Consider the following 26982-nt stretch of genomic DNA (forward strand, 5'->3'; position numbering starts at 1 on the left):
CTTCTAAAGACAAACACGCATAAATGCGGTATGCAAACGTGGCTAAACTGACGTTTTTTAACTTACGTTTTCCAGCAGTCAGTTTCCATCGTTCAGAAGAGTTTTCCAAATGCCCCGTGTACATGAGTCCTAAGGAGCAACAGAGACACCATTGGACAGCAGCATTGTCAGTCGTTGGGGAGGATAATGTTAGATGCACTAGCAGACTTAGACACACTGACAAATTTAAGCCAAACTCCAGATACATTTTTTTAAACCATTACAGAAAACAGTTTTATTTCCTTTTAAGATGAAGGTTTTACATGCATGAATGAATAAAAGCTGATCATTGTAAGCACCGCTGTCAGTGGTAGTTTGTCTAAACCCTTTAATAGCTCATCTGCAGGACAGCGCATTCTTTTGAAAAAAAACAAAAAAAAAATAGATTTACTGGCTGGATCGGCAGGCAAAAGTAAAACAAAGAAAAGCTGATAATAAAAAACAATGCAGCCATCACAAGTAAGAACTGGAAAACTGCAATATAATAAAATGTTTGTTTTTTGAGATTTAACCACTTGCCCTCCTGAGGATTTACCCCCCTTAATGACCAGGCCTCTTTTTGCTACTCGGCGCTGCACTAATTCAACTGATAATTGCGCGGTCATGCAATGCTGCACCCAAATGAAATTTACGTCCTTTTTTTCACACAAATAGAGCTCTCTTTCGGAGGTATTTGATCACCTGTGCGCTTTTTATTTTTCACACTATAAACAAAAAAAGACCAAAAATTTTAAAGAAAAACGATATTTTTTACTTTCAGCTATAAAAAATATATAGTAAACTCAAAGTTGGTTATAAATTTAGGCCAAAATGTATTCTGCTACATGTTTTTGGTGAAAAAAATCCCAATAAGTGTATATTGATTGCTTTGTGTGAAAGTTATAGCGTCTACAAACTATGGTATAGATACTGCAATTTATGCCATTTTTTTGCTATACAGCGCTGCTCTAGCTAAACGGACAATTGCGCGGTCATGCAATACGGTATATAAATTAAATTTACATCCTTTTTTTCCCACAAATTGAGCTTTCTTTCGGTGGTATTTGATCTCCTGTGTGTTTTTTATTTTTTGCGCTACAACAAAAAAAATGCCTGACAATTTTGAGGAAAAAAAACAATATTTTGGACTTTTTGCTATAAAACATGTCCAATAAAAAAAAATGTAAAAATCAAATTTAGTCATAAATTTCTGCCAAAATGTATTCTGTGACATGTCTTTGCTAAAAAAAAAACCCAATACGTTTAAATTAATTTTTTTTACTAATAATGGCGATCAGTGACTTATGGCGGCGATCAGTGACTTATGGCAGGACTGCGGCGGACATTCTAACACTGGGGGGGGAACTGACTTGGGGTCACTAACATCCCCAGTGACACCAATACAGTGATCAGTGCAAAAAAAAAAAAACACTCATACTGTACTAATGGCACTGGGAGGAAGGGGTTAACTTTTTTATTTACTGAAAGGGTTAACTGTGTGAGGGGAGTGTTTTACTAGGGGGCGGGGGTGTGTACTGCACAGGAACACGCTGATCCGGAGAGATAAACTCTTCTCTCCGGATCAGCATATCAGGAGCTGACAGGGGACTGACAGAAAGCACAGTTGCAGTGTAAACACTGCAGCCATCCTCTCTGTCAGTGATTGCTGCTAATCGCCGGGACACAGTAGGTAATGACCGGCCGTGACCCGGCGACTGACACCCGCGGCTGCGATCGGCGGGACGGGTAGGGTGGGCACGCGCCCCTACCTGTTTTGCAAACGCACGTTTTAAAACGTGGTTTTTCCCAGCCGTGCCGACCTGCCACCGTATTTCTACAGTGGCTGGTCGGCAAGAAGTTAATACCACTTTAAGCTGGCCATACATATGCCGATTTCTTTCTCCTCCCTGATGGACCACTGTATTCTGACAGCAGGCACCGCCAGCTTAACCGCTTGCCGCCCTGCCACTGTGTATATACGTGTGCAGGGCGGCAGTGGAGCGCAAAACCACGTTTAAAAACGGGTTCCGCGCTCCCGACACTTTCGCCGGCAGGGGGCGCGCGCGCGCGCTCCCGTCGACCCGCGGGTGATCCGATTCGATCCAGGAGGGATCAATCATTAGATTTCAGCCAGTGATTTCTGGCTGAAATCGGATGATCGGTCCCTGTCCTATCCTGTCCTGTGTTGATATTTACACAGGGCAGGATATGATGTCATTCTTCTCTGCCTGGACACATTCCGTTCCAGACAGAGAAGAAGAGACATTTAAACGTGAGTAAAACAGCACACTGACAGTTAGAACACAGTCTATTACACATTTAACCCCCTGATTGCCCCCCCCCAGTTAACCCTTCACTGCCCTGTCACCAGTGTCACTGATCAGTGAAGCGATTTTTATTGATCACTGTATCAGTGTCGCTGGCGACTTCCAATAGTGCTAGCGCCCCTCCCAGATAGCGCCAGTTTGCCCCCCAGTACACCAATAAAGCCATTTAACCCCTTAATTTCCCCCCCACCCCCCCAGTTAACCCCTTAACTGCCCTGTCACCAGTGTCACTGATCAGTGAAGCGATTTTTACTGATCACTGTATCAGTGTCGCTGGCGACTTCCGATAGTGTTAGCGCCCCTCCCAGATAGCGCCAGATTGCCCACTAATACACCAGTAGTCCCGTCTAACCCCTTGATCGCCCCCCCCCCCCCTGAGTTGACCCCTTCACTGCCCTCTCACCAGTGTCACTGATCAGTGAACCAATTTTTACTGATCACTGTATCAGTGTCGCTGGCGACTTCCGTTAGTGTTAGCGCCCCTCCCAGATAGCGCCAGATTGCCCGCTAATACACCAGTAGTCCCGTCTAACCCCTTGATCGCCCCCCCCCCTCCCCGAGTTGACCCCTTCACTGCCCTGTCACCAGTGTCACTGATCAGTGAACCAATTTTTACTGATCACTGTATCAGTGTCGCAGGCGACTTCCGTTAGTGTTAGCGCCCCTCCCAGATAGCGCCAGTTTACCCGCCAGTACATCAGTAATCCCATTTGACCCCTTGATCGCCCCCCCAGTTAACCCCTTCACTGCCCTGTCACCAGTGTCATTGATTACAGTGAACAGATTTTTACTGATCACTGTATTGGTACTGGTGACTTGGTACTGGTGACTTCCGATAGTTTTAGCGCCCCTCCCAGATAGCACCAGTTTGCCCGCTAGTACACAAATAATCACATTTGACCCCTTGATTGCCAGGAACACGCTTACTTGCACGCTAAACCTTCATTGCTAGTATAGTGTCTGATTGGATCAATATCTTTGATCAGATCAGCGCTATACCAGCATTCACATTACTTTAGTATCCCCAAAAACGCAGTGTTAGCGGGATCAGCCCCAACACCTGCCAGCACCTGCGTTTAGCCCCTGCGCCCCCCCCTTCTCCCCCGGCAAGTGCAGTGTCAGTAGATAACTGTCACTTGATACATATTACACACAAAACCGCAGTGTTCACAGAATCAGGCCTGATATCTGTTAGCACTTGTCGGTAAATTTTTTGTAGCGGTTCAAGCAGTCCCTGACAGCCAGGCGCTCTTTTTCCCGTGAGTCGCACTAGGTACCTGTAAATTTAGTGGCCAAAATGTCTAAGCAAAGGTACACTAGTGAAGAGGCCTATAGGATTCTGAGCATGTCAAGTGAGAGCGAAGGGGAAGACTCACTGGCAGAACCAGGCTCAGAATACGAACCTATAGACAGCAGCGGCACCCTGACAGCTAGCTCAGACGACGAGGAAGTGGTCCCTGCTAAGGTCAGGCGTACCCGATCCCATTCACAGGTTGCTGAGGTGGTACAAATGCATGATGACTCTCATATGCAGCAGAGTGCCAGTACTAGTGCCGCAGTATCTTTTGGTGAACTGGCGAGCACCAACGGCCTAGTACGTCCTGGTCGTAGGCATACCAGCACTGCAGTATCACTTGGTAACGTGGCGAGTCCCATAAGTGCAGTACAAGCTGGTGCGGTGGCGAGCACAAGTAGTGTCCCGCGGCCACCAAGAATTCGCAGACAGGCCCGTAGAGCCCCTAGTGTCCTTCCGGATGTGCTTGCAAATCCCGATTGGCAGCCCACAAATTCTGCAGCACCCGTACTTCCCCCATTCACTGCCCAACCCGGAATTCAGGTGGAAACAGCAAATTTAAATACTCCCCTTAATTTTTTTGAGCTGTTTTTCACAGAAGATCTTTATGCATTGATTGTGGATCAAAGCAATTTATATGCACGCCAATTTATCGCCGCCAACCCAAATTCAAACCTTGCCAGACCATTCGCATGGAAACCCATTACGGTTTCCGAATTTAAAGTTTTTTTGGGCCTAACCCTCAACATGGGCATTAATGATAAAAATCAATTGCGGTTGTATTGGTCCACCGACCCTCTTGTTCACATGCCCGTGTTCTCTGCTGCCATGGCCAGGCATAGATATGAGAGTATAATGCGTTTTATGCACTTCTACGACAACTCACTCAGTCGTCCTCGGGGTGACCCTGAATTTGACCGGCTCCACAAAATTCGGCCCTTCGTAAATCACTTTAACCAAAAATTTGCAGATGTGTATACTCCCCAGAAAAACATCTGCATCGATGAGTCCCTCATTCAATATTCTGGCCGCCTTGTAATCAAACAATATCTCCCCAGCAAGCGTGCCAGATATGGGATCAAGATGTATAAGACCTGTGAGAGGGCAACAGGCTATACATGTAAGTTTCGGATTTACGAGGGAAAAGATAGTTACTTGGAGCCCCCCGGATGCCCAGACTACATGGGGAGCAGTGGCAAGATAGTTTGGGACTTGGCGTCATCCTATTTCCATATGGGGTACCACTTATACGTGGACAATTTTTATTCAAGCGTGCCACTATTTAGACATTTGTTCAATTTGGGAATTTGCACATGTGGCACTGTGCGATCTAATCGCCGAGGCTTCCCCCAACGGCTTGTAAATACCCGTCTTAAAAAGGGGGAAAAAGCCTGCTTGAGAAATGAAGAATTGCTCGCAGTGAAGTGGAAGGACAAACGGGATGTTTACCTCCTGTCTTCCATTCACGCAGATACGACCGTCCAAATTACCACGGCAGCTGGTGTTGTTGAGAAGCCCCTCTGTGTCCACGATTATAACCTTAACATGGGAGGGGTGGACTTCAATGACCAGATGATGCAGCCGTATTTAGTTTCCCGAAAATCCAAACGCTGGTACATAAAAGTGTCAGTTTATTTATTTCAATTGGCTCTATATAATGCTTTTGTTCTCTATAAAAGCAACTGGACATAGTGGATCATACCTAAATTTCCAGTTAGAGAACATCAGGGCCCTTTTGTATCCAGAAGGTGCTGCGCCCCAAATCCCTCTCCCAGATGCAGTTAGCCGTCTGCATGAGAGACATTTTCTCGATACCATTCCTGGTACCCCAACCCAAAGAAGACCCCAAAAAAGATGTCGTGTCTGCAGCAAACGTGGAATTAGGCGTGACAGCCGCTATTGTTGTCCCTCCTGTCCTGGCCAACCTGACCTCTGCATCAAGCCCTGCTTCCGCCTCTACCATACACTAGTGAACTATTAGTATAGGGTACAGCACGGCACAGATCAGGGCACATTTACACAGGGTCTCAAAAGATGTTAGGTAGTCAGGAAACTGGCTATCGCATTTGGAGAGACCCTACCAGCTGTTTAAATGTTTGAAGTTTGGAAAAAAAAAAGTTAAAAAAATAAAAATAAATAAATAAAAGTACAAATACCCCCCAAAAAAATAAAAAAATGTAAAAACCAAAAATAGTTATAGTTTTTTTTGTTGTTGTCATTTTTGTGATTGTTCGCCTTTCACTGGTTTATTGTTGTTTTATTGTTAACCATTTCTGTTTGCAGGAATGCTTTCAGCTGCAGTGCTGACCTGTTTATTCTGACAGCAACAGGAACTTGCTCTCAGAATAGACATAAGTCAGCGTGGGCAGCGCTGTTGGATGAGATTTTTCATCCGCAGTTATAAAAAACAGAATATATGCCAAAGCATGGGGGCCTGGGGTGGCCAGTGGGTGGATGGCCCCTATGCTTCGGCATATATATTTTATATTTGTTGGCACATTTCATGTGTGCCCACCATTAGAAGTGGGTGGATTGAGGGAGGTTTCTAATGGTGGGCATACCACCACACACTTTTCCTTATAAAGTTGTTTTATTGAGTTTATGTTTTATTGTTAACCATTGTTGATTTCTTTGCAGGAACGTCAAACTGCAGCACTGACCTGTTTATTCTGACAGCAACAGGGTCTTGCTTTCAGAATAGACATAAGTAGGTGTGTGCAGTGCTGTCGGATGAGATTTTTCATCCGCAGTTAAAAAAAAGAGAATATATGCCAAAGCATGGGGGCCTGGGGTGGCCAGTGGGTGGATGGCCCCCATGCTTCGGCATATATATTTTATATTTGTTGGCACATTTCAAATGTGCCCACCATTAGAAGTGGGTGGATTGAGGGAGGTTTCTAATGGTGGGCATACCACACACTTTTTCTGGCAGAGATTTCTTCTCTTTTTTTTCCATTCAGCCCACAGGCTGCATAAAGAAAAAAAGAACATAGCATATACACCCAACAAGGACCAGTGACGTATTGGTACATCACTGGACTTTGAATGGTTATACCAGGGTGATGCCTGCAGCTGCAGGCATCATCCTGGTTTTATTTTTTTCAGCCGGCAATGGGCTTTCATGTAAAAGCATTCCTAGTGGTTAATTAGCTGCAGAATTGCCTTTACAAGCAGCGGGAGAAAATGGCCCCCCCTCCCCCACCCTGAGATAGCATTAAAAGTGATTAAAAAAAAAAAATAAATTAAAGGGACAGTGTAAAAATAATTAAATAAATCAGAAAAAAAGAAAAAAAAAAAAAAAAAAAGGACCCTCGCCCATCCGCGCACGCGCACACCTGCGGTCGTGAGCGTTGACCCTTTCCCAGTATGGAAACAGCGATTGCACCATGCATGTGAGGTATCGCCACGAACGTCAGAACAAGGGCAGTAATTATAGCTCTAGACCTCCTCTGTAAATCTAAAATGGTAGCTTGTAAAGGCTTTTAAAGCGTTGCCTATAGATATTAAAAATGTATGCAGTTTGTCGCCATTGCACAGGGCATGCGTAATTTTAAAGCATGTCATGTTTGGTATCTATTTACTCAGCATAGCATCATCTTTTATATCATACCAAATAATTGGCCAATATATTGTGTTTTTGTGCATTAAAATTAAAAAAGTGTATATTTTTCAAAAAAATTGCGTTTGAAAAATCGCTGTGTAAGTAATATGTGAGATAAAAAATTGCACCACCCACCATTTTATTTACTAGGGTGTCTGCTCTAAGAAAATATATAATGTTTGGGGGTTCACTTTAATTTCCTAGCAAAAATACAGATTTTTTTAATGTGAACAAAAAGTGTCAGAAAAGGCTTGGTCTTCAGGTGGTTAGAAGAGTGAGTGATGTGTGGCATAAACCTCTAATGCTGGGCATAAAATGCCCCCACCCCTCAAAATGACCCCTTTTTGGAAAGTAGACACCCCAAACTATTTGCTGAGAGGCATGTTGAATCAATAGAAGAATTTATTTTTTTACCACAAGTTTTTGGAAAATGAAGAAAGAAAATAAAAATATATATTTTCTTTTCTTTTTTATATTTCAAAACCTTGTGAGAAAAAATTAGATCTGCAAAATACTTACCATGCCTCTTTTTAAATTCCTTGGAGTGTCTACTTTCCAAAAAGGGGTCATTTGGGGGGGTTTGGTGCTATCCTGGCATGTCAGGGCCTCCAAAACTGTGATAGGTAGTGGGGAAGTGAAATGAAGAAGTTACGCACCTTCAGGCTTTCAAAGTGCTCATTGGATTTCAGGCTCCTGTATGTGGCTATGCTCCCAAAAAGTGTCACACGTGTGGTATCCTCATACTCGGTAGAAGTAGCAGAATGTATTTTGGGGTATAATTCCACATATACCCATGGCTTGTGCAAGAAATAAATCATTTAAATGACAATTTTGTGTAAAAAAAAAAAACAAAAAAAAAGTTTTTGTCATTTTCCAGAAACTTGTGGAAAAAAAATAAATCTTCCATGGACACAATGGCCCTGATTCACTATTGGGCGTGGGCGCATATTTATGGGCTTAAGCCCAATTTTCATGGGCGTCCGTCATTTTTTACCCTGCAACCTAATTCACTATTGAGCAGAGCCCATAAGCAGATGCCCAATCTAATTCACAAAAGGACACACGCCCGAAATCAGACTCACAAAACAGACTTGCTAAGAAGCAAGTCTAAAACCATGAAAAATCACTGCAGAGACATGTTCACTTAGAAATTTGCTTTGCCAAATATCAGGACTTCACTTTAAACAATATCTGCTATTTCCAAAAAAATTAAAAATGTGTTAAAAATCGTTTTTTTCAAGGAAATCGACACAGTAAAAATCTAGAAGCCCGTGCAGTGTCTTTGGCAGATACAACTGAGCATGTGCAGAACACATTTTAGACTTCTGCCATGGGCGTTTGCCTTTTAGCCACTGACTAATAGTGAATCTGATTGTGGAATCCTCTGAGAGCCGGTACTCGCTCGCGTCTATTGTGTTTAATAAACAGCACTCGGCATATCTTCATGTAATCTAACTAGATTTCCTTAGTTCTAGTGATTCTATTTTTGTTTCTTATCCTTTATAATTATTTCTGTAATGATTTTACTTATTTCAAAGGTCTAGATAATATTTATTTTGACAGCTGAATGTAAAAATAAAGGTCCACAATAAAAAAAAAAATAAAAAAAACAGCGTGGGTCCCCCCTCTCATCCATACCAAGCCCTTCAGGTCTGGTATGGATATTAAGGGGGAACTCCACGCTGAAATTTAAAAAAAAAAACAGCGTGGGTCCCCCTCAATATCCATACCAGACCCTTATCCGAGCATGCAGCCCGGCAGGTCAGGAAATGGGGGGGACGAGCGAGCGCCCCCCCCCTCCTGAACCATACCAGGCCACATGCCCTCAACATGGGGGGGTGCTTTGAGGCAGGGGGGGCTCCCCCCCCCAAAGCACCTTGTCCCCATGTTGATGAGGACAAGGGCCTCTTCCCCACAACCCTGGCCGGTGGTTGTGGGGGTCTGCGGGCGGGGGGCTTATCAGAATCTGGAAGCCCCCTTTAACAAGGGGGCCCCCAGATCCCGGCCCCCCCCCTACGTGAAGGAGTCTGCGGTAGATGCTCCCGCAGACTCCTTCACAAAAAAAAAAAGTGTGGTGTAAAAAAAACACAGTACAGGGTCTTTGACAAGTCCTTTATTAAAACAATGTCCCCCGAAGTAGATCCAACGTCAATCACGGCGGCGGCGGCAGGGACCCGAAAAAAGAAAAAAAAAAAAAAGGTTCCGCTCCCGTCGGAGGCTTCCAGCCTTGTGAAGAGGCTAGCTGACAGTTCTTATATAGGTATGGGGCGGGGCCAGCCGGGCACATCATCCCCACCCCTTACCTATTTGAGAAATGTCACCCTGTCTCTCCGCTGAGGCTAACTAGCTGAATGCAGGAGACAGTCTGACATTTCTTAAATAGCTATGGGGCGGGGCCAGCCGGGGACATCATCCGAGTGACCCGCCCCATGTCACATGCTTGCTGTTCCCGGCTGGCCCCGCCCCATAGCTATATAAGAAATGTCAGACTGTCTCCTGCATTCAGCTAGTTAGCCTCAGTGGAGAGACAGGGTGACATTTCTCAAATAGGTAAGGGGCGGGGATGATGTGCCCGGCTGGCCCCGCCCCATACCTATATAAGAACTGTCAGCTAGCCTCTTCTTCACTAGGCTGGAAGCCTCCGACGGGAGCGGAACCTTTTTTTTTTTTTCTTTTTTCGGGTCCCTGCCGCCGCCGCCGTGATTGACGTTGGATCTACTTCGGGGGACATTGTTTTAATAAAGGACTTGTCAAAGACCCTGTACTGTGTTTTTTTTACACCACACTTAGTTTTTTTGTGAAGGAGTCTGCGGGACCATGTACCGCAGACTCGTTCACGTAGGGGGGGGGCCGGGATCTGGGGGCCCCCTTGTTAAAGGGGGCTTCCAGATTCTGATAAGCCCCCCGCCCGCAGACCCCCACAACCACCGGCCAGGGTTGTGGGGAAGAGGCCCTTGTCCTCATCAACATGGGGACAAGGTGCTTTGGGGGGGGGGAGCCCCCCCTGCCTCAAAGCACCCCCCCATGTTGAGGGCATGTGGCCTGGTATGGTTCAGGAGGGGGGGGGAGCTCGCTCGTCCCCCCCCTTTCCTGACCTGCCGGGCTGCATGCTCGGATAAGGGTCTGGTATGGATATTGAGGGGGACCCACGCTGTTTTTTTTTTAAATTTCAGCGTGGAGTTCCCCCTTAATACCCATACCAGACCTGAAGGGCTTGGTATGGATGAGAGGGGGGACCCATGCTGTTTTTTTTATTATTTATTTAATTCACGGAAATAATTTAAAATTCAGCTGTCAGTGGGAAACCCCGATGACAGCTGAAACATTCCTTCTGTCCCTGCAGAGAGCTCTGCTATTATATTTGACATTAAAAAGTATAGAGACTGCAACATTGTATCCATTTGTATCCATTCCGGATATAGATGTTTTTATTCGGATACAAATAGATACAATGTTGCAACCTTTATACTTTTTAATGTCAAATATAATAGCGCAGCTCTCTGCAGGGACAGAAGTAATTACTTCGCTATTATATTTGCAGGCCGTAGATGGGGCGAAAATCGAACAATTTTTTTACCATTGGTGGTAACGTCGGCCCATTGAACAACCGATTTTTTTTTTTTAAAACGGTCAGTTTTCGCCCCATCTAAGGCCTGCATTTTTCTTTTTCTTATTCTTTTTTTTTATTCTTTTTCTTGCAGGTCATGGCTCATGTGCAGATTATTTATCTGTTAAAAGATAAGCCAATTTGCCAATCATTGCAGCTAAAATCGGCCGATCTGCAAAATCGGCCAATTTTTATCCAAATTTACCAATTAAAAAAAGTTGCAAAATTCCCAAAAATGGCTGACCAATTAACCCACTAACGGGCTGAAAATCAGCCAATTTTTTTTGCGGACGATTTTAGACCCATGTAAAGCAGGCCATAGATGGGTCTAAAATCGGCCGATTTTTCTGCCGAAAAGAAAATCGAACGATTTTCGGGCTGTTAGTGGGTTAATTGGTCAGCTGTTTTTCGGGATTTTGGCACATTTTTTTTATCAGTAAATTTGGAACAAAAAATTTTCAACTTTACTGGTAAACAAAATATGCTAAAATCCCAAAAAATGGCTGACCAATTATCCCAATAACGGAAGAGGCCCTTGTCCCCATTAACATGGGGACAAGGTGCTTTGGGGGGGAGCCCCCCTTCCCCAAAGCACCCCCCCATGTTGAGGGCAGGTGGCCTGGTATAGTTCAGGAGGGGGGGCGCTCGCTCGTCCCCCCCCCTTTCCTGACCTGCCGGGCTGCATGCTCGGATAAGGGTCTGGTATGGATTTTGGGGGGATCCCCAAGCTGTTTTTTTTTATTTCAGCGTGGAGTTCCACCTTAATATCCATACCAGATCCGAAGGGCTTGGTATGGATGGGAGGGGGGACCCCACGTTTTTTTTTTTTTTTTTTACATTCAGCTGTCAGTGGGGAACCCCGCTGACAGTTGAAACATTAACACATGGCTGTCGCTCCTACAATCCCGCATGAGTTATGTTATCAACTCATGCAGCATTTTAGTAGTGAAAACCAATGCAGCGCTCATGTTTCAGCTGTCGGCGGAGTTCCCCACTGACAGTTGATGTAAAAGTATTGCAGGGAATTATAAACAATTTGTAAAAAACCCGGCGTGGGGTCCCCCCTCCCATCCATACTAAGCCCTTTGGGTCTCGTATGGATGTTAAGGGGTAACTCCACGCTGAAATTAAATAAAAAACAGCATGGGGTACCCCCCAAAATCCATAACAGATACTTATCTGAGCATGCAGCCCAGCAGGTCAGGAAAGGGGGGGGGGACAAGCGAGCGCCTCCCCCCCTCCTGAACCATACCAGGCCACATGCCCATACCAAATTATTCAAACATTTGTAAACAGACCAATTAACTGAAATGGTTTGGCATTTGTACCCCAAATATGACGTTCCCTGAGGCATTGGTAAACCAAGGTACGCCTGTATTAGTATTGCAATCCTTTGTATTGGGATACATAGAACCAACATACATCTGAATTGGCAACATAGCACAACATTTGTGTCACATTGGAGATATCTGGCTAGTTATACTGAACTTGCCCAGGGACCTAAGATTGATTCACAGCACAGAAATACAGGCTGGGTTAGCAATGTAGCTCCGTGGATTAGTGGTTAGCACTGCTGCCTCACAACTCTAGGGTTGTCGGTTTGAATCCCAACCACGGCAAGGAAGTAGTATGATCTCCGTGTGTGGCTGTCTTCAAATAGATGTTCTGGCAACATCTTTGCTTTCTGTCTAAGTGATCCCTAAAATGTGAATTAGAATGAGGCCTTGTCTGTTGAAACACCTTCAAAGCTGCACCTTATGTGAATGTCATACAATGGGGTAAGATAAGAGCCTGGAGCACTAATAGATTTGATAATGATGGTTTACACTCAACCCACTTTTGTGAAGGATTTGGCAAGCAAAGAGCTGACAGAGAGAGAGAAGAGCGAGCCAGTGAGATGAAGAAGAGTGAGCGAGAAAAACATACTGAAGAGTGATAAAGAGAGACATACAGAAGAGCGAGCCAGTGAGACAAAGAAGAGTGAGCGAGAGAGAAAAGACTTGGTTGGTGAATCCACACATCAAACTTGTCACAAATACTGGTATGGATTTTTCCACCAAATGCAAAGCAGACCGCACGCCTTCAAAGATTTATTTCCTTTGTTAATTTTCCTGCTTCGTTCACACTATATGCAATTGAAAATTACTGTTTAAGTTGCCAATTTTACTGTGTTTTCTAGAGAATTACTAACTAGTTGTGTTTTCAATTGTGTGTAGCATTGCGATTTCTATTTGAGTCTAGATGTTAAATTGCTAATAAATGGCCAAAATCTTCAAATACCTTTGAACTCTCACTGCAACAAATGGCGTACGTTAATACATTCACATTCACATTCATTATATCCAATATCAGGTACCATGTCAATTCACAAATCGCACCTGAAATTGCACACCCTGGATGCGACTTGTCATGCGATTGGCATGGCCAGCAACTTGCCCTTTGCATGGCAAATTGCACACAATGTTACTGGGGGCTAACACCACTGTCACATCTAATCCGATGCGGCAATTGCCCAACTTACAGTGAAGTTGCACGAGTTCACAATCCAATTGGATGTGAACAGAGCCTACAGTGGCCAATAGGGTGCGACTTGGTCTACGATTTGCAAGTCGCCTGTAATGCCAATTGCATGGCAATCGCAAACAATGTTACTGGGGGCTACCCGGTCACATTAAAGCAGATTTTTAAGTGGTGTTATTGACACCACAGTCACATCATGTGACTTGCATAGAAGTTGCATGATTTCAAAGTTAGGGTACATGGTGATTTCAACTGCAATTTGCAAGACAATCAACACCGATCTCTCAGCAAATTGCATGAAAAGTAGTGTATTCATTACTCTATTATTACTTGCGGCTCCAACCAAGTTTGAACCACAACAATATGAACGCTCCAATAGCGTGCACATTGAGTGGGACTTGGCATGTGATTTGCACAACATGCAAGTTGTAAATCGTCTGCAAAGTCGCACCCTATTGTCTGCTATTAGAGTGACCACATGGGTGCGTTTCAAACACTGATTTCTATAGTAGTACATGTACTACTTTAGTGGCAATTTGCATAGAGATCTGTGTCAGATGTCTTGAAAATTGCATTAAAATGGTCAACTTTACTGTAAGTCGCAGGATTTGTAAATCAGCTTTGCCCAGAGTGTAATGTTTGGTGATGTTTGATTTCTGGAGTGTTTTGCCAATTGATGGGAAATTCACCATACTAGTCAAATCGATTTGTCATTTTCAGTATTGCATACAAGATGTGGTCATGTGACTGTCTTAACTCATGCGAGAATCTGGAGGGAATTGTGACCATAGTAGCAATAAAGGTTCCAATTGGGGTTCCCTTTCACATCCCTGATCAATGTTCTGTTGTATGCTGCACACGTACATTTCACTGTATATTTCTTTCTGATTTGTGGGGCCTGTATACCAAGGGTTAATGCAGGTAGGAAGCGGATTCATCAGGTGAAAACACTTTCACTGACCAAACTAAGGTCAGTGGTGGGTGTGGCTTCATTGGGTGTGGGGCCTTGTTTGGTGTGCTCCAAATACAACCTAGCTTATATAAAGATGTGCAGTAGGGAGTGGTTTGGCCTGTTACTAGGCCGGGTGGTTTGTGACTAAGTCCTTGCTTGTAGTTGTTTGGGGGAAGAAGAGATTTTGTGCTGAATTGCCCCAGACACCACTCAGGCTGTGTTTGGAAGTGGGCTGGAAATGTTTGCATAATTTTGGCCTTGTAAAGTGTGTTTGTGTGTTATTGCACAATGATTGTGTTTTTTCTCTTTGCATTGAAAGCCTCACACATGTCAATCGTTTTGTTTAAAATCTGCCCTTGTTTTAATTTTTAGACTCCAATGCATTTTTCTGACAAACCTGCTGACAAATGTATGTGTAGGGGATTTGTAGAGGTGGGAGGGTTTTTTTTCACATGCTTTGTTTTCTTGATATTTTGATCTGAAGACTTTTTTTTGTGAATGGATCTTCATACTAAGTGATTGTGTAAGTAAATCCTATGTGCATGAAAATGTTACTTGATTCATCTTCCCCTGTGTTTCCTGCTATAACCTGAGCACACACAGTTCACTAGAAGTATCTTTAGATTGTAAGCTCTTATGAGCAGGAGTGTTTTCTTTTTGCCACATCAATCCTATTTTTGTGACTCACCAAGATATTGACTGTACCTACTTGTTCCTGCTGACCAAATAAATGACGATATATTTGATCAATAAATATTTGACCGATGTTTTTGTGTTTATTTTATGTTCAATATATGAACAACCTTAATAGTTACTTTGTATACTTATATAATCTGCTCAAATGTATCTTGTAAGAGCGTGAATATGCAAGTGGGTGCAAACTGGCTTTTTCAAAACCAAAAAAAAAAACCCACTTGCACCACAATATTGTTATGTACTAATGAATATGTCACATTCACTGTGCAGCCAGCTACAGGTTTTCTACAATTCGATTTACAGTAATAAAATAGTCCACACTTTGTTGATTTTTGGCCTTTGGCAACAAATATTAGCCAAGGTTAAAAAAAACAAATCAATAAGAAACACACATTTGCGAAAGCTATCATAGCCGCACATAAAAATGCGCGATTGCAAACAAATAAGCACCAAACAGGTGTCCGCATGGAGCATGAACGGCTATCCTGGAAGTCCATCATCACGTGCGCGCGCACCCGGAAGTGGTTGTGGGGAGTGTAAGTGGATGACAAGTGGTTGGAGGTTTTGTGTTGGTTGAAAATTTTGATAACTTTATTGGCATTTGGACATGGCGAGAGCACAGTTCTCAACTGAGGAGATGATCCTTATATGTAAAGTAAGTGTGGCCATTGCAAATATGTTTATAACATGTGAGGGACAGGTAATTGCAATTTTGTGGGTGGGGCCTAGCAGAATCTCACTTGGCACATGCTACTTATCTGTACATTAGCTCCTGGGTATTGATGGGTCAATGATATTAACCACTTGCCTACTGGGTACTCCTACCCCCTTCCTGTCCCGGCCAATTTTCATCTTTCTGCACTGTTACCCTTTGAATGACAATTGTGCGGTCATGCCACATTGTACCCATCTTAAATTTATATCAGTTTTTTTCAGACAAATAGAGCTTTCTTTGGGTGGTATTGACTTGCTGCTGTGAGTTTTACTTTTTGCTCGATAAACCACAAAATAGCTCATAATGAATAAAAGTCTGATGTGCGTTGATGAGGCAGCACTGGTGGGTGGCACTGCTGGCCACAGGTGGGCGGAACTGTTGGGTGGCACTGGTGGGCACTGATCATCGGGGCCGACCCCTGCTTTGATAACTGCTGGTTCTCGGCAGTACTTTCCACACATTCTGATAGCGTGATGAAAGTGCAGCCAAGACCTGGCAAATGCATTTCCCGGTGATCAGCGTGTCATTGGACATGGCTGATCACATGGTAAAAAGCCGCTGTGATTGGCCTTTACCACATCACGTGATCAGCTGTGTCCTTAAGACACAGCAATCACGGAGAGCGCGTTCTGCCAGGATGTCATATGACACCCTCCCAGAGCTGCCTGGTTGCAGTGTAGCGTTATTCGGCTATCTGCGGTCGCCCAATAGGTAACCAGCTAGGCCTTCATGGCTAATCTTTGAATATCTGGACATGTATACTGCGTATAATGCATTACATTCTACAATGTGTTGGTGTACATGGTATTACAGTGTGCAATGCGTTGCTGGATTCTGCATGACAGTGGACAGCGTATCACAGTGTGCAATGCGTAGCTCCAGCCTGCATGACAGTGTACAGTGCATTACAGTCTACAATGTGTGGGTGTACACGGTATCACAGTGTGCAATGCGTTGCTCCATCCTGCATGACAGTGTACAGTGCATTACAGTCTACAATGTGTGGGTGTACACGGTATTACATTGTACAGTGTATTACAGTCTACAATGTGTGGGTGTACACGGTATTACAGTGTGCAATGCGTTGCTCCATCCTGCATGACAGTGTACAGTGCATTACAGTCTACAATGTGTGGGTGTACACGGTATCACAGTGTGCAATGCGTAGCTCTATCCTGCATGACAGTGTACAGTGCATTACAGTCTACAATGTGTGGGTGTACACGGTATTACAGTGTGCAATGCGTTGCTCCATCCTGCATGACAGTGTACAGTGCATTACAGTCTACAATGTGTGGGTGTACACGGTATTACAGTGTATTACAGTGTGCAATGCGTTGTTCACTGCAGTGTGCACTAAAGCATTTTACACTCATGCACTGTACACACTAAAGCATTTTACACTCATGCACTGTACACACTAAAGCATTTTACACTCATGCACTGTACACACTAAAGCATTTTACACTCATGCACTGTACACACTAACGCATTTGACATTTTTAGTGTGCAATGCGTTAGTGTGCAATGCCTTGGACAGTACAATACATGTGCTTTCCCTGAAAAAGGGTCCTGCACATTTTTGGCCCGGATGCGGTGCAATTTGAGGTGTGCAAAATGTTTGTCTCTAATTGCAACGCACATAAATTGCATGTGATTTGCCCAGGAGTGCGGTGTTAGACCACAATGCATGTATGTGAAGCCAGAATAAAAGGATGTGGATTTTGTCTACTTTTACTTGCGTATGTTAACATTATGTAAGTGCATTTTTTTTCTGTTTAACATGCTATAGAAATGCAACATGCATTTGGATGGAGTGTTTTTGTATGTGCATTTTGGAAGTATTCTAAACACACATTGACCCTAGGGCCACACCATATCTTATGCAGGCCATAGATGGGTCGAAAATTGGCCGATTTTTCGGCCGAAAATAAAATCGGCCGATTTTCGGATCGTTAGTGGGCTATTTGTTCGGCCGTTTTTCGGTATTTTGGCAGATTTTTTTTTCGGTAAAGTTGGGGAAAAAAACGGCCGAATTTGCCGATCGGCCGATTTTCGCGGCAATGATGGGCAAATTGGCCGATTTTTTACTGATAAAAAATCTGCACATGAGCAGTGACCTGCAAGAGGAAGACAAAAAGAAGAAAAAGAAGAAGAGGATGAAGAAGAGGATGATGATGAAGAAGAGGATGATGATGATGAAGAAGAGGATGATGATGATGATGAAGAGGATGAAGATGATGAAGAAGAGGATGAAGAACAAGAGGATGATGATGAAGAAGAAGAAGAAGAGGATGATGATGATGATGATGAAGAAGAAGAAGAAGAGGATGATGATGATGATGATGATGAAGAAGAAGAAGAGGATGATGATGATGATGAAGAAGAGGATGATGATGAAGAGGATGATGAAGAAGATGATGATGATGATGAAGAAGAGGATGATGATGATGATGAAGAAGAAGAAGAAGAAGAAGAGGATGATGATGATGAAGAAGAAGAAGAGGATGATGAAGAAGAAGAAGAAGAAGAGGATGATGATGATGATGAAGAGGATGATGATGAAGAAGAAGAGGATGATGATGAAGAGGAGGATGATGATGAAGAATAAGAAGATGATGAAGAAGAGGATGATGATGAAGAGGATGATGATGATGAAGAAGAAGATGATGATGAAGAGGATGATGAAGAGGATGATGATGAAGAAGAAGAAGATGAGGATGATGATGATGAAGAAGAAGAAGAAGTGGATGATGATGATGATGATGAAGAAGAAGAGGATGATGAAGAAGAAGAAGAAGAAGAGGATGATGATGATGATGAAGTGGATGATGATGAAGAAGAAGAGGATGATGATGAAGAGGAGGATGATGATTAAGAATAAGAAGATGATGAAGAAGAGGATGATGATGAAGAGGATGATGATGATGAAGAAGAAGATGATGATGAAGAGGATGATGAAGAGGATGATGATGAAGAAGAAGAAGATGATGAAGAAGAAGAAGAAGATGATGATGATGAAGAAGAAGAGGATGATGATGAAGAATAAGACGATGATGATGAAGAAGAAGAAGAAGAAGAGGATGATGATGATCAAGATGATGAAGAAGAAGAGGATGAAGAAGAAGATGATGAAGAAGAAGAGGATGAAGAAGAAGAGGATGATGATGAAAAAGAAGAAGAGGATGATGATGAAAAAGAAGAAGAGGATGATGATGAAGAAGAAGAAGAGGATGATGATGAAGAAGAAGAAGGATGAAAAATGAGAGGAATTCCAGTATGGCAAAAAGTGTCCCTGCAGAGAGCTCCGCTATTTCTTTGACAGTTCCTTGACATTTACAGCGGTTGCAACATTGTATCTATTTGTTTCCGAATAAAAACATCTGTATCCTAAATGGATACAAATAGATACATTGTTGCAACCGCTGTAAATGTCAAGGAACTGTCAAAGAAATAGCGGAGCTCTCTGCAGAGACACTTTTTGCCGGCTGTAGACGGGATGAAAATCGGCCGATTTTTTTTTTTACCATTGCTGGTAACGTCGGCCGCTTGAACAACCAATTTTTCATTTTTTAAAAGAAAAATCGGCCGTTTTTCTCCCCGTCTATGGCCTGCATAAGCAAGAGTGTGCCTGGGGGAGGGGGGGACCTTTGGCCTTTCCAAACACAGTAGATGCTCCAAGAATGTTTCCTTGAACTCTTGAAATGGTTAAAAAGGAAAGACACTCTAGATAGCCTGCACTGAGAATTGACTGTCATGATGACGTGTCAATGATTATTTGCTCTCATTTTTCAGGAGTGGTACTGCTTGCGGTTGAAGCTGGTAGAAATCCACCTTCACGTCCTCCACTCACCTTCACTCGTGGCCAGTGGATATTTTGTGGCCCCAGGCAAGAACTGGCATCGAGGACCTGCATAATGACCCTGGCATGCCAGAGGTGGTTTGGAAGCAGCACAGCAATTTGACCATCCCTTTCCTCTATGTTGGTTTTAGGGGTGCAGAATTGCTTCTCGTTCGTGAACGGACTGTCGCCGGATATCAGAGTCCCCATATTTTCAAGATATGTTTTAGCCATGTTGGCTTATTTTTATGTTATTTTCCAAGTGTGTCGCACCTAACCGCACAGTAGTGTGGTGCCATGCGTATTTGTGGCTGGGAATGGGGCTGTTTTTAATAGATGTGTGTAGGTGCAACAACGTTTTCATCATGGTACCTGCGCACATCTACATAGGGCATTGCATTTCTTTGCTGTGCTGGAAAATGTGTGTTCTTGCATGCGTTTCTGCACCACCAATGGTGTGAACAAGTCCTAAGGGCTGGTTCACACTATAGAAACAGTCTAGATGTGTTCCTGATGGGTTTTTTTCATGCCCTTTTGGCATGCATGTTTAGTGTGTTCCAGTACATTTTGAATGCGTTTTGGACATGTTTACATTGCATTTTTATATCCCTTCCACTTATTTTTTTCTATTTTCTTTGTATTCAATGTAGTTAGGGACATGTGCGTTTTAGTACATTCAAGGACGTTTCAATGTGTTCCAGTACAGTTCTGTGCAGAAACAATGCAGCGTGGTCAACTTTGTTTACAGCACCTGCAATGCACTGAAAATGCAAGCGCTGATGTGAACTATGACATTGACAACCACATAACCTTCTTTCTGTGCGTTTGTGATGCCGAAAAAAGCAACTGAAACACATGTAGTGTGAACTGGCCCTAAAGTTTATTAGAGGTCAGGGAACGGGACTGACCAGGAATTGTGAATTCAATCAGACTAGTGGTGAGATACAATCAGCAATTGTATAATAATGTGAGATCTGAGCTGTAGCTGATAGAAAATGAGACACATTCACTTGATCAGTAAATAGATAGTTAAAGAGTGGGGCGGTGATCCATAGATTTGCATATGGGACAGGTGATGACGGGGTGGGGGAGGGGGTCAAGTTGTATAAGGAGACAGATTTAAAAGAGAAAAATGTTACAATGAAATATACACGGCATGAAACTTGCACATTTCCTAATTGGCAGAAGAGTACATTCATCCATTTTCTAGTCATTAGGCAAAATCATAATTGTTTGATCAATATTCCTGGCACTGACACAACCCAGAAAATTGATCTCCATTTTTTAGGATGTAGCCATGACCGGGATTAGAACCCATGACCCAAGTGCTGTAAGTTCTGAGCTCTAACCACTAAACCACTGTGGGAGACACAGTTTGAGTTATAATGTAGAATAGTTCCATTGTTTGAAAATGATAGAGCGAGCGCTGGTCAAATGATATAGACTAGTAAAATGGTATTACACAAGATAAATATAACCACGAACAGTAGTGCATGAACTCGTGAAAGGTCATCCACCCCTGTGACAGTGTACTACACTATTGAGCACCTTTCTGGCTCCTGTGGCTGAGCTAATTCCTCCCCAGGACCATTTGGGCACCCACCCTGATGGATGGATGGAGCTGGATGACTAACCCATAACTGCCAGCATACCGCTGCACCCCCAGATGTGTGATGTGTATAACCCATGCACATTAATACTTTTGTTCTGGTGAGTGTAGACCAGTCCCAAGGGTGGTTTACCTTTCACAAGTTCATGCACTACTGTCCGTCACGGAGAGACCACACGTGCCATTCATAGGCACTCTCTGAGTTGGTACTCTCACACCAAGGACATTCCATTATTCAGGAATGATTCTATGAACTTATTTTAGCACCATTTACAATATTACATCATTGTTGCAATTCTTTGCACTTTTTGGTTTTTACATGCGTTCATTATTGATCACATGCATTTATAGCGCTGCACTTGTCTTTACCATAGAATAGTTACGTGATTAAAGAGAATGAAGATATATAATTATATTAGGAAATTAGAAGTATATAAATTATTTGAGATATAAGTGTGTAAATGTTTAATATTTGAGTACAGAATGTATGACATTCATTAGTAAATGCATTAGTTTCCTGATCATTTTGGAGACACAGCAAGAAAATAAATAGAAGAAAATAGAAAATTCTAATACAGGTGTATTTATTACATTCTACGAATTCTTTTGCCATCATGAAAACGCCAATGTTAATAAAGCCCGCGCTTGTGCGCCATCTAGCAAACATATCCGGTATTGCACCTAAAAATGTGCCAGTGATAGCAAAGTAGTCAATAGACGCTCGTCAATGAGCTTGCTAGACGCTGGTCAGACGACTGATTGATTGACCGGAGTCTGCCTGAATGGTCAGTCTCTGCTATTACACTCACATCTTAGTGAATCAGGGCCAATATGTCTCTCAGCAGATAGCTTAGGGTGTCTGCTTTCCAAAAAGGGGTCATTTGGGGGTGTTTGCTCTATCCTGGTATTTTAGCACCTCAAGAGATGTGATGGGCGGTCAGAAAGTAAAAGCTGTGTAAATTTCAAATTATCTATACCATAGTTTGTAGACGCTATAACGTTCACACAAAGCAATCAATATACACTTATTGGGATTTTTTTTACCAAAAATATGTAGCAGAATACATTTTGGCTTAAATTTATGACTAACTTTGAGTTTACCATATATTTTTTATAGCTGAAAGTAGAAAAAATTGTTTTTTTTTTCAAGATTTTCGTGTTTTTTTGTTTATAGCGCCAAAAAGAAAAAGCGCACAGGTGATCAAATACCACCAAAAGAAAGCTCTATTTGTGTGAAAAAAAGGACGTAAATTTCGATTGGGTACAGCATTGCATGACCGCACAATTATCATTTGAATTAGTGCAGCGCTGTATAGCAAAAAAAGGCATAAATTACAGTATCTATACCATAGTTTGTAGACGCTATAACGTTCACACAAAGCAATCAATATACACTTATTGGGATTTTTTTTACCAAAAACATGTAGCAGAATACATTTTGGCTGAAATTTATGACTAACTTTGAGTTTACGATATATTTTTTATAGCTGAAAGTAGAAAAAATTGTTTTTTTTCAAAATTTTCGTGTTTTTTTTGTTTATAGCGCAGAAAATAAAAAGCGCACAGGTGATCAAATACCACCAAAAGAAAGCTCCATTTGTGTGAAGAAAAGGACGTAAATTTTGTTTGGGTACAGCATTGCATGACCGCGCAATTATCATTTGAATTAGTGCAGCGCCAAACAGCAAAAAAAGGCCTGGTCATTAAGGGGGGTAAATCCTCTGGGGCTCAAGTGGTTAAAGAATACATAAACAGTACCTGTATCCAATTGTTTGCAGGCGCTGTTTGGCAAACAATTTTGAACAAAAATCAATGAAACAAACTTTTGTAGAATGTAGCTGTGCCAGCAGGGCCATACACTGCTCAAATTTCAGCTGATTTCTGCTAGCTCAGACAAAATGTGAGCTGTGTATGGCCAGCTTTAAGATGATGGGGAGAAATACCTAGTGATACATAGTAAAGGCAGAGTCAGATACATGAGCTGTATTAGGATCTTGGCTGAAAAAATAAAAAAGTCCATTCAGTTCAACTATTAAAAAAAAAAAGTTATAATCCTACACCCACAGTTGATCTAGAGGAAGGCAAAAAAACAAGCAAATCATGATCCAATTTGCTCCTGCAGGGAAAAAATTCCTTCGTGATTCCCCTAGAGGCAATAGAATATTCCCTTGATCAACTTAACCTATAAATGTTAGTATCCAGTTATATTCTGTGTATCTAGGAAAGAATCCAGGCCTTTCCTAAAGCAATCCACTGAGCTGGCCAGAACCAACTCTTGATGGAGTCTATTCCACATTTTCACAGTTCTTACTGTGAAGAAAACTTTCCATGTTTGGAGATTAAATTTCTTTTCCTCCTGACGTAAAAAGTGCCCCCTTGTCCTCTGTGATGACCTCAGGGTGAATAACTCTACACCTAGTTCACTATATGAACCACTGATGTATTTATACATGTTGATCATATCCCCCCCTTAATCTCCTCTTCTCAAGAGAGAATAAATTAAATTCCTCTAATCTTTCCTAATAGCTGAGCTCCTGCATGCCTCTTATCAGTTTGGTTGCCCTTCTCTGTACTTTCTCCAGTTCCCAAATGTTCTTTTTGTGATTGGTGCCAAAAATGGAACTGCATATTCCAGATGAGCTATAATGGTTTGTACAGGGGTAAACTGATATCTCTCTCTCTGGAGTCTATACCTCTTTTAATACAAGAGAGGATTTTGCTTGTTTTAGAAACCGCAGCTTGGCATTGCATGCCATTATTAAGCTTGTGATCTACCAGAACTCACAGATCCTTCTCCACCATTGATTCCCCCAGTTGTACTCCCCCTAGTATGTATGATGCATGCATATTATTAGCCTCCAAGTGCATAACCTTACATTTATCAACATTAAACCTCATTTGCCACATAGTTGCTTAATTAAACAGTGCATGGAGGTTGGCTTGTAAATTGGAGACATCCTATAAGGAGGTTATTCCACTGCACAGCTTGGTTTCATCTGCAAAGACTGATTTTTAATCCCAGACCCTATATAATAAAAAGTAAGGGTCCCAAAACTGAACCTTGGGGTACACCACTGACAACCCTAGACCATTCAGAGTATGAATCATTAACCACTACTCTCTGAATACAATCTTTTAGCCAGTTTTCTATCCATTTACATACAGATTTTTCCAAGCCTGTAGACTTTACCTTACACCTTAGCCATGTATGAGGAGCTGTGTCAAATGCTTTTGCAAAAAAAGTATACCACGTCCACCGCCACCTCTCTGTCCAAGGTTTTGCTCACCTCCTCATAAAAAAAAATCAGATTTGTTTGAAAACTTCTGTCTTTCATGAATCCATGCTGTCTGTTGCTTAAAATATTTTTTTCCAGCAAGAACTCATTCATGTGATCTTTTATTAAACTCTCCAGTACCTCCCTAACTATAGAAGTTAAACTAACAGGTCTATAATGACTTGGTAAAGAGTTTGACCCTTTTTTAAATATTGGCACCACATTGGCCTTACGCCAATCCAATGGTACTATGCCAGTCATTAAAGAGTCCCTAAAAATTAGAAACTACTTTTAAATGACAGAGCTCAATTCTTTAAGGACCTGTGAGTGTATGCCATCCGGTCCAGGTGCTTTATGCACCTTTATTCTGTCTAAATATTTTTGGATCATATAAATCGTGAGCCGATGTGGATCATCTGGAGTTGTGTCAATACCATGCCCACTATGGACAAGAGCTTCTCCATGCTCCTTTGTATACACAGAGCTGAAGAAGGTATTTAATAAATTTGCCTTCTCTTTGTCCCCAGTTACCCACTTTAGATTATTTTGTAAAGGGAGTACATGCTTGGACCGGACCTTTTTACTATTAATATATTTGAAGAATCTTTGGGGGTTAGTCCTGCTAGCTTTTGCAATCTGTTGTTCGTTTTTTAATTTTTGCGGCCTTTATTTCCTTTTTGCATATTTTGTTATATTCTTTGTACTGTTTAAACGATGATAGCATTCCATCATTTTCATATTTAATAAAAGCTCTTTTCTTATCATCTATAATTTTTTTTAACTTTGGCCGTAAGCCACATAGGCTTGATTTTTAGCCTTTTAAATTTGTTGTCCATGGGAATATATTTTGCAGTGTGTTCACCTACAGTCTTTTTGAAGAACTCCCATTTCTGTGTTGTGTTCATCGATGCCAATATTCCCTCCCAGTCTAAGTCTTGGAGAGTAGCTCTCAGCCTTGGAAAATTAGCTCTCTTAAAATTGAGCGGTTTTATTTTTCCCGTATGTGCTTGCTGACAATAAATGAAATCATGTTATGGTCACTGCTACCCAAATGTTCTTTTATATGGGCATTCGTAATATGCTCTGCATGGTTTGAGATTACCAGGCCCAGCAGAGCATCATTCCTAGTTGGGACCTCTATGAATGGTACCATAAAATTGTCATGTAGTAGGATTAAAAATGTTTGCCCTTTAACTGTTCCTGTAGTACCATTACTCCAGTCAATTACCGGGTTGTAAACAATGGACGGGTAAGTATTAATGATTCATCCGACCAAACAAAGTGCATATAGTGATAGGGATGTTAGAGTCATTAGAAGTACATCCGTGTGCCAATCAAATTCGTGACTTCCGTGATAGGAGAATAGCTGCAAAACGCACTAACCAGATAGCGCAAGAAAAAGCGCATTGGAGTATAATGACCTACTCCTGGTCACAGCCAAAAGATCATCAGCGAAGGGACCTCAGGAACACCTTTGCATCAATCATGCCGTCTCCTACCACCAGGGGGAGTACGCCTCCTTACAGTAACACGAATTTGCCTTATATCGTCTTTCGCCAGGGGTGGTGTGCTTTCATATCAGGAGATCACCTTAGGGACTCAGCAATAAGACCCAAAAGAGAGAAATCTTGATAGTGTAGTAATTTTTATTCAAGAGATTGCTAAAGAACAAGTAGCACACTTACATAATGATATCCAGAAAAGCTGATTCACAGAATCCAAAAAGATGGCCGATAGTCAGATGCATGGACCATGTGGGTAACAAGTGGTATGAGAGGTATCTTTATCCCGAAGTCACGAATTTGATTGGCACACGGATGTACTTCTAATGACTCTAACATCCCTATCACTATATGCACTTTGTTTAGTCGGATGATTAATTAATACTTACCCGTCCATTGTTTACATTAATTTGTACGTTTAATTTGGTGCATGTTATACCTTCAATGTATTTCTTTTAATTCTGATGTGCACACGCCAATTCTTCTTACTACATGCTCAAGCGCTGCATTTTTGCTGTTTTTATTGTCTATGAGGAGGTTATACGAGGTTTACCTTCATGCTAGCAGCTTGAATCCCTCAGACCAAGCGCTCGTCTTTCATCCCATTTTACTATAGCAAACTCCAGTGATTACCTTTGTAGTACGCATCCACATGTGCAGTTCCACCGCTCTGAGATCACTTCTCACATAGAGACAGACACCACCACCTTTCCTATTTATCCTGTCTCTCCGAAAGAGCACACAGCCTGGAATATTAATGGCCCAGTAATTTGAAGGTTGAAGCCAAGATTCAGAAATACCAATTAAATCATAGTTCTGTTCATGCACCAAAGCTTCCAACTCCCCTATTTTGCTTGGCAGACTTCTGGAATTGGTGAACACTTTAATTCATTGCCACCTTTTGCACACGTATTTTGCATATTTTTTATTTTCATACAAATAGTACCTATTCCACTGGTTGTTTGTAACATTGGAATCTTCTTATCATCTGCCATAGCTCTCCCCCCATCTTTCCCCATTCTACC

The 26982-nt window shown here is 42.3% G+C and overlaps 1 protein-coding gene across 4 annotated transcripts in view; it reads right to left on the reverse strand.

Annotated features, from left to right (window-relative positions):
• Positions 1–26982, reverse strand: part of SH3KBP1 (SH3 domain containing kinase binding protein 1) — a 544697-nt gene that overhangs the window by 217613 nt on the left and 300102 nt on the right. For 3 of the 4 annotated variants that reach the window (XM_089683908.1, XM_089683904.1, XM_089683907.1), the window contains exon 6: positions 67–129. The exons of the other annotated variant lie outside the window; for it this stretch is intronic. In XM_089683908.1, coding sequence (XP_089540034.1) covers positions 67–129 — 63 coding nt within the window. The remainder of the gene's footprint in view (positions 1–66; positions 130–26982) is intronic. 4 annotated transcript variants of the gene reach the window in all.

The sequence above is a fragment of the Staurois parvus genome, unplaced genomic scaffold (genome assembly GCF_062004578.1).
Source record: "Staurois parvus isolate SC_StPar_1 unplaced genomic scaffold, SC_StPar_1.0 ptg000327l, whole genome shotgun sequence".
NCBI classification, from domain to species: domain Eukaryota; kingdom Metazoa; phylum Chordata; class Amphibia; order Anura; family Ranidae; genus Staurois; species Staurois parvus.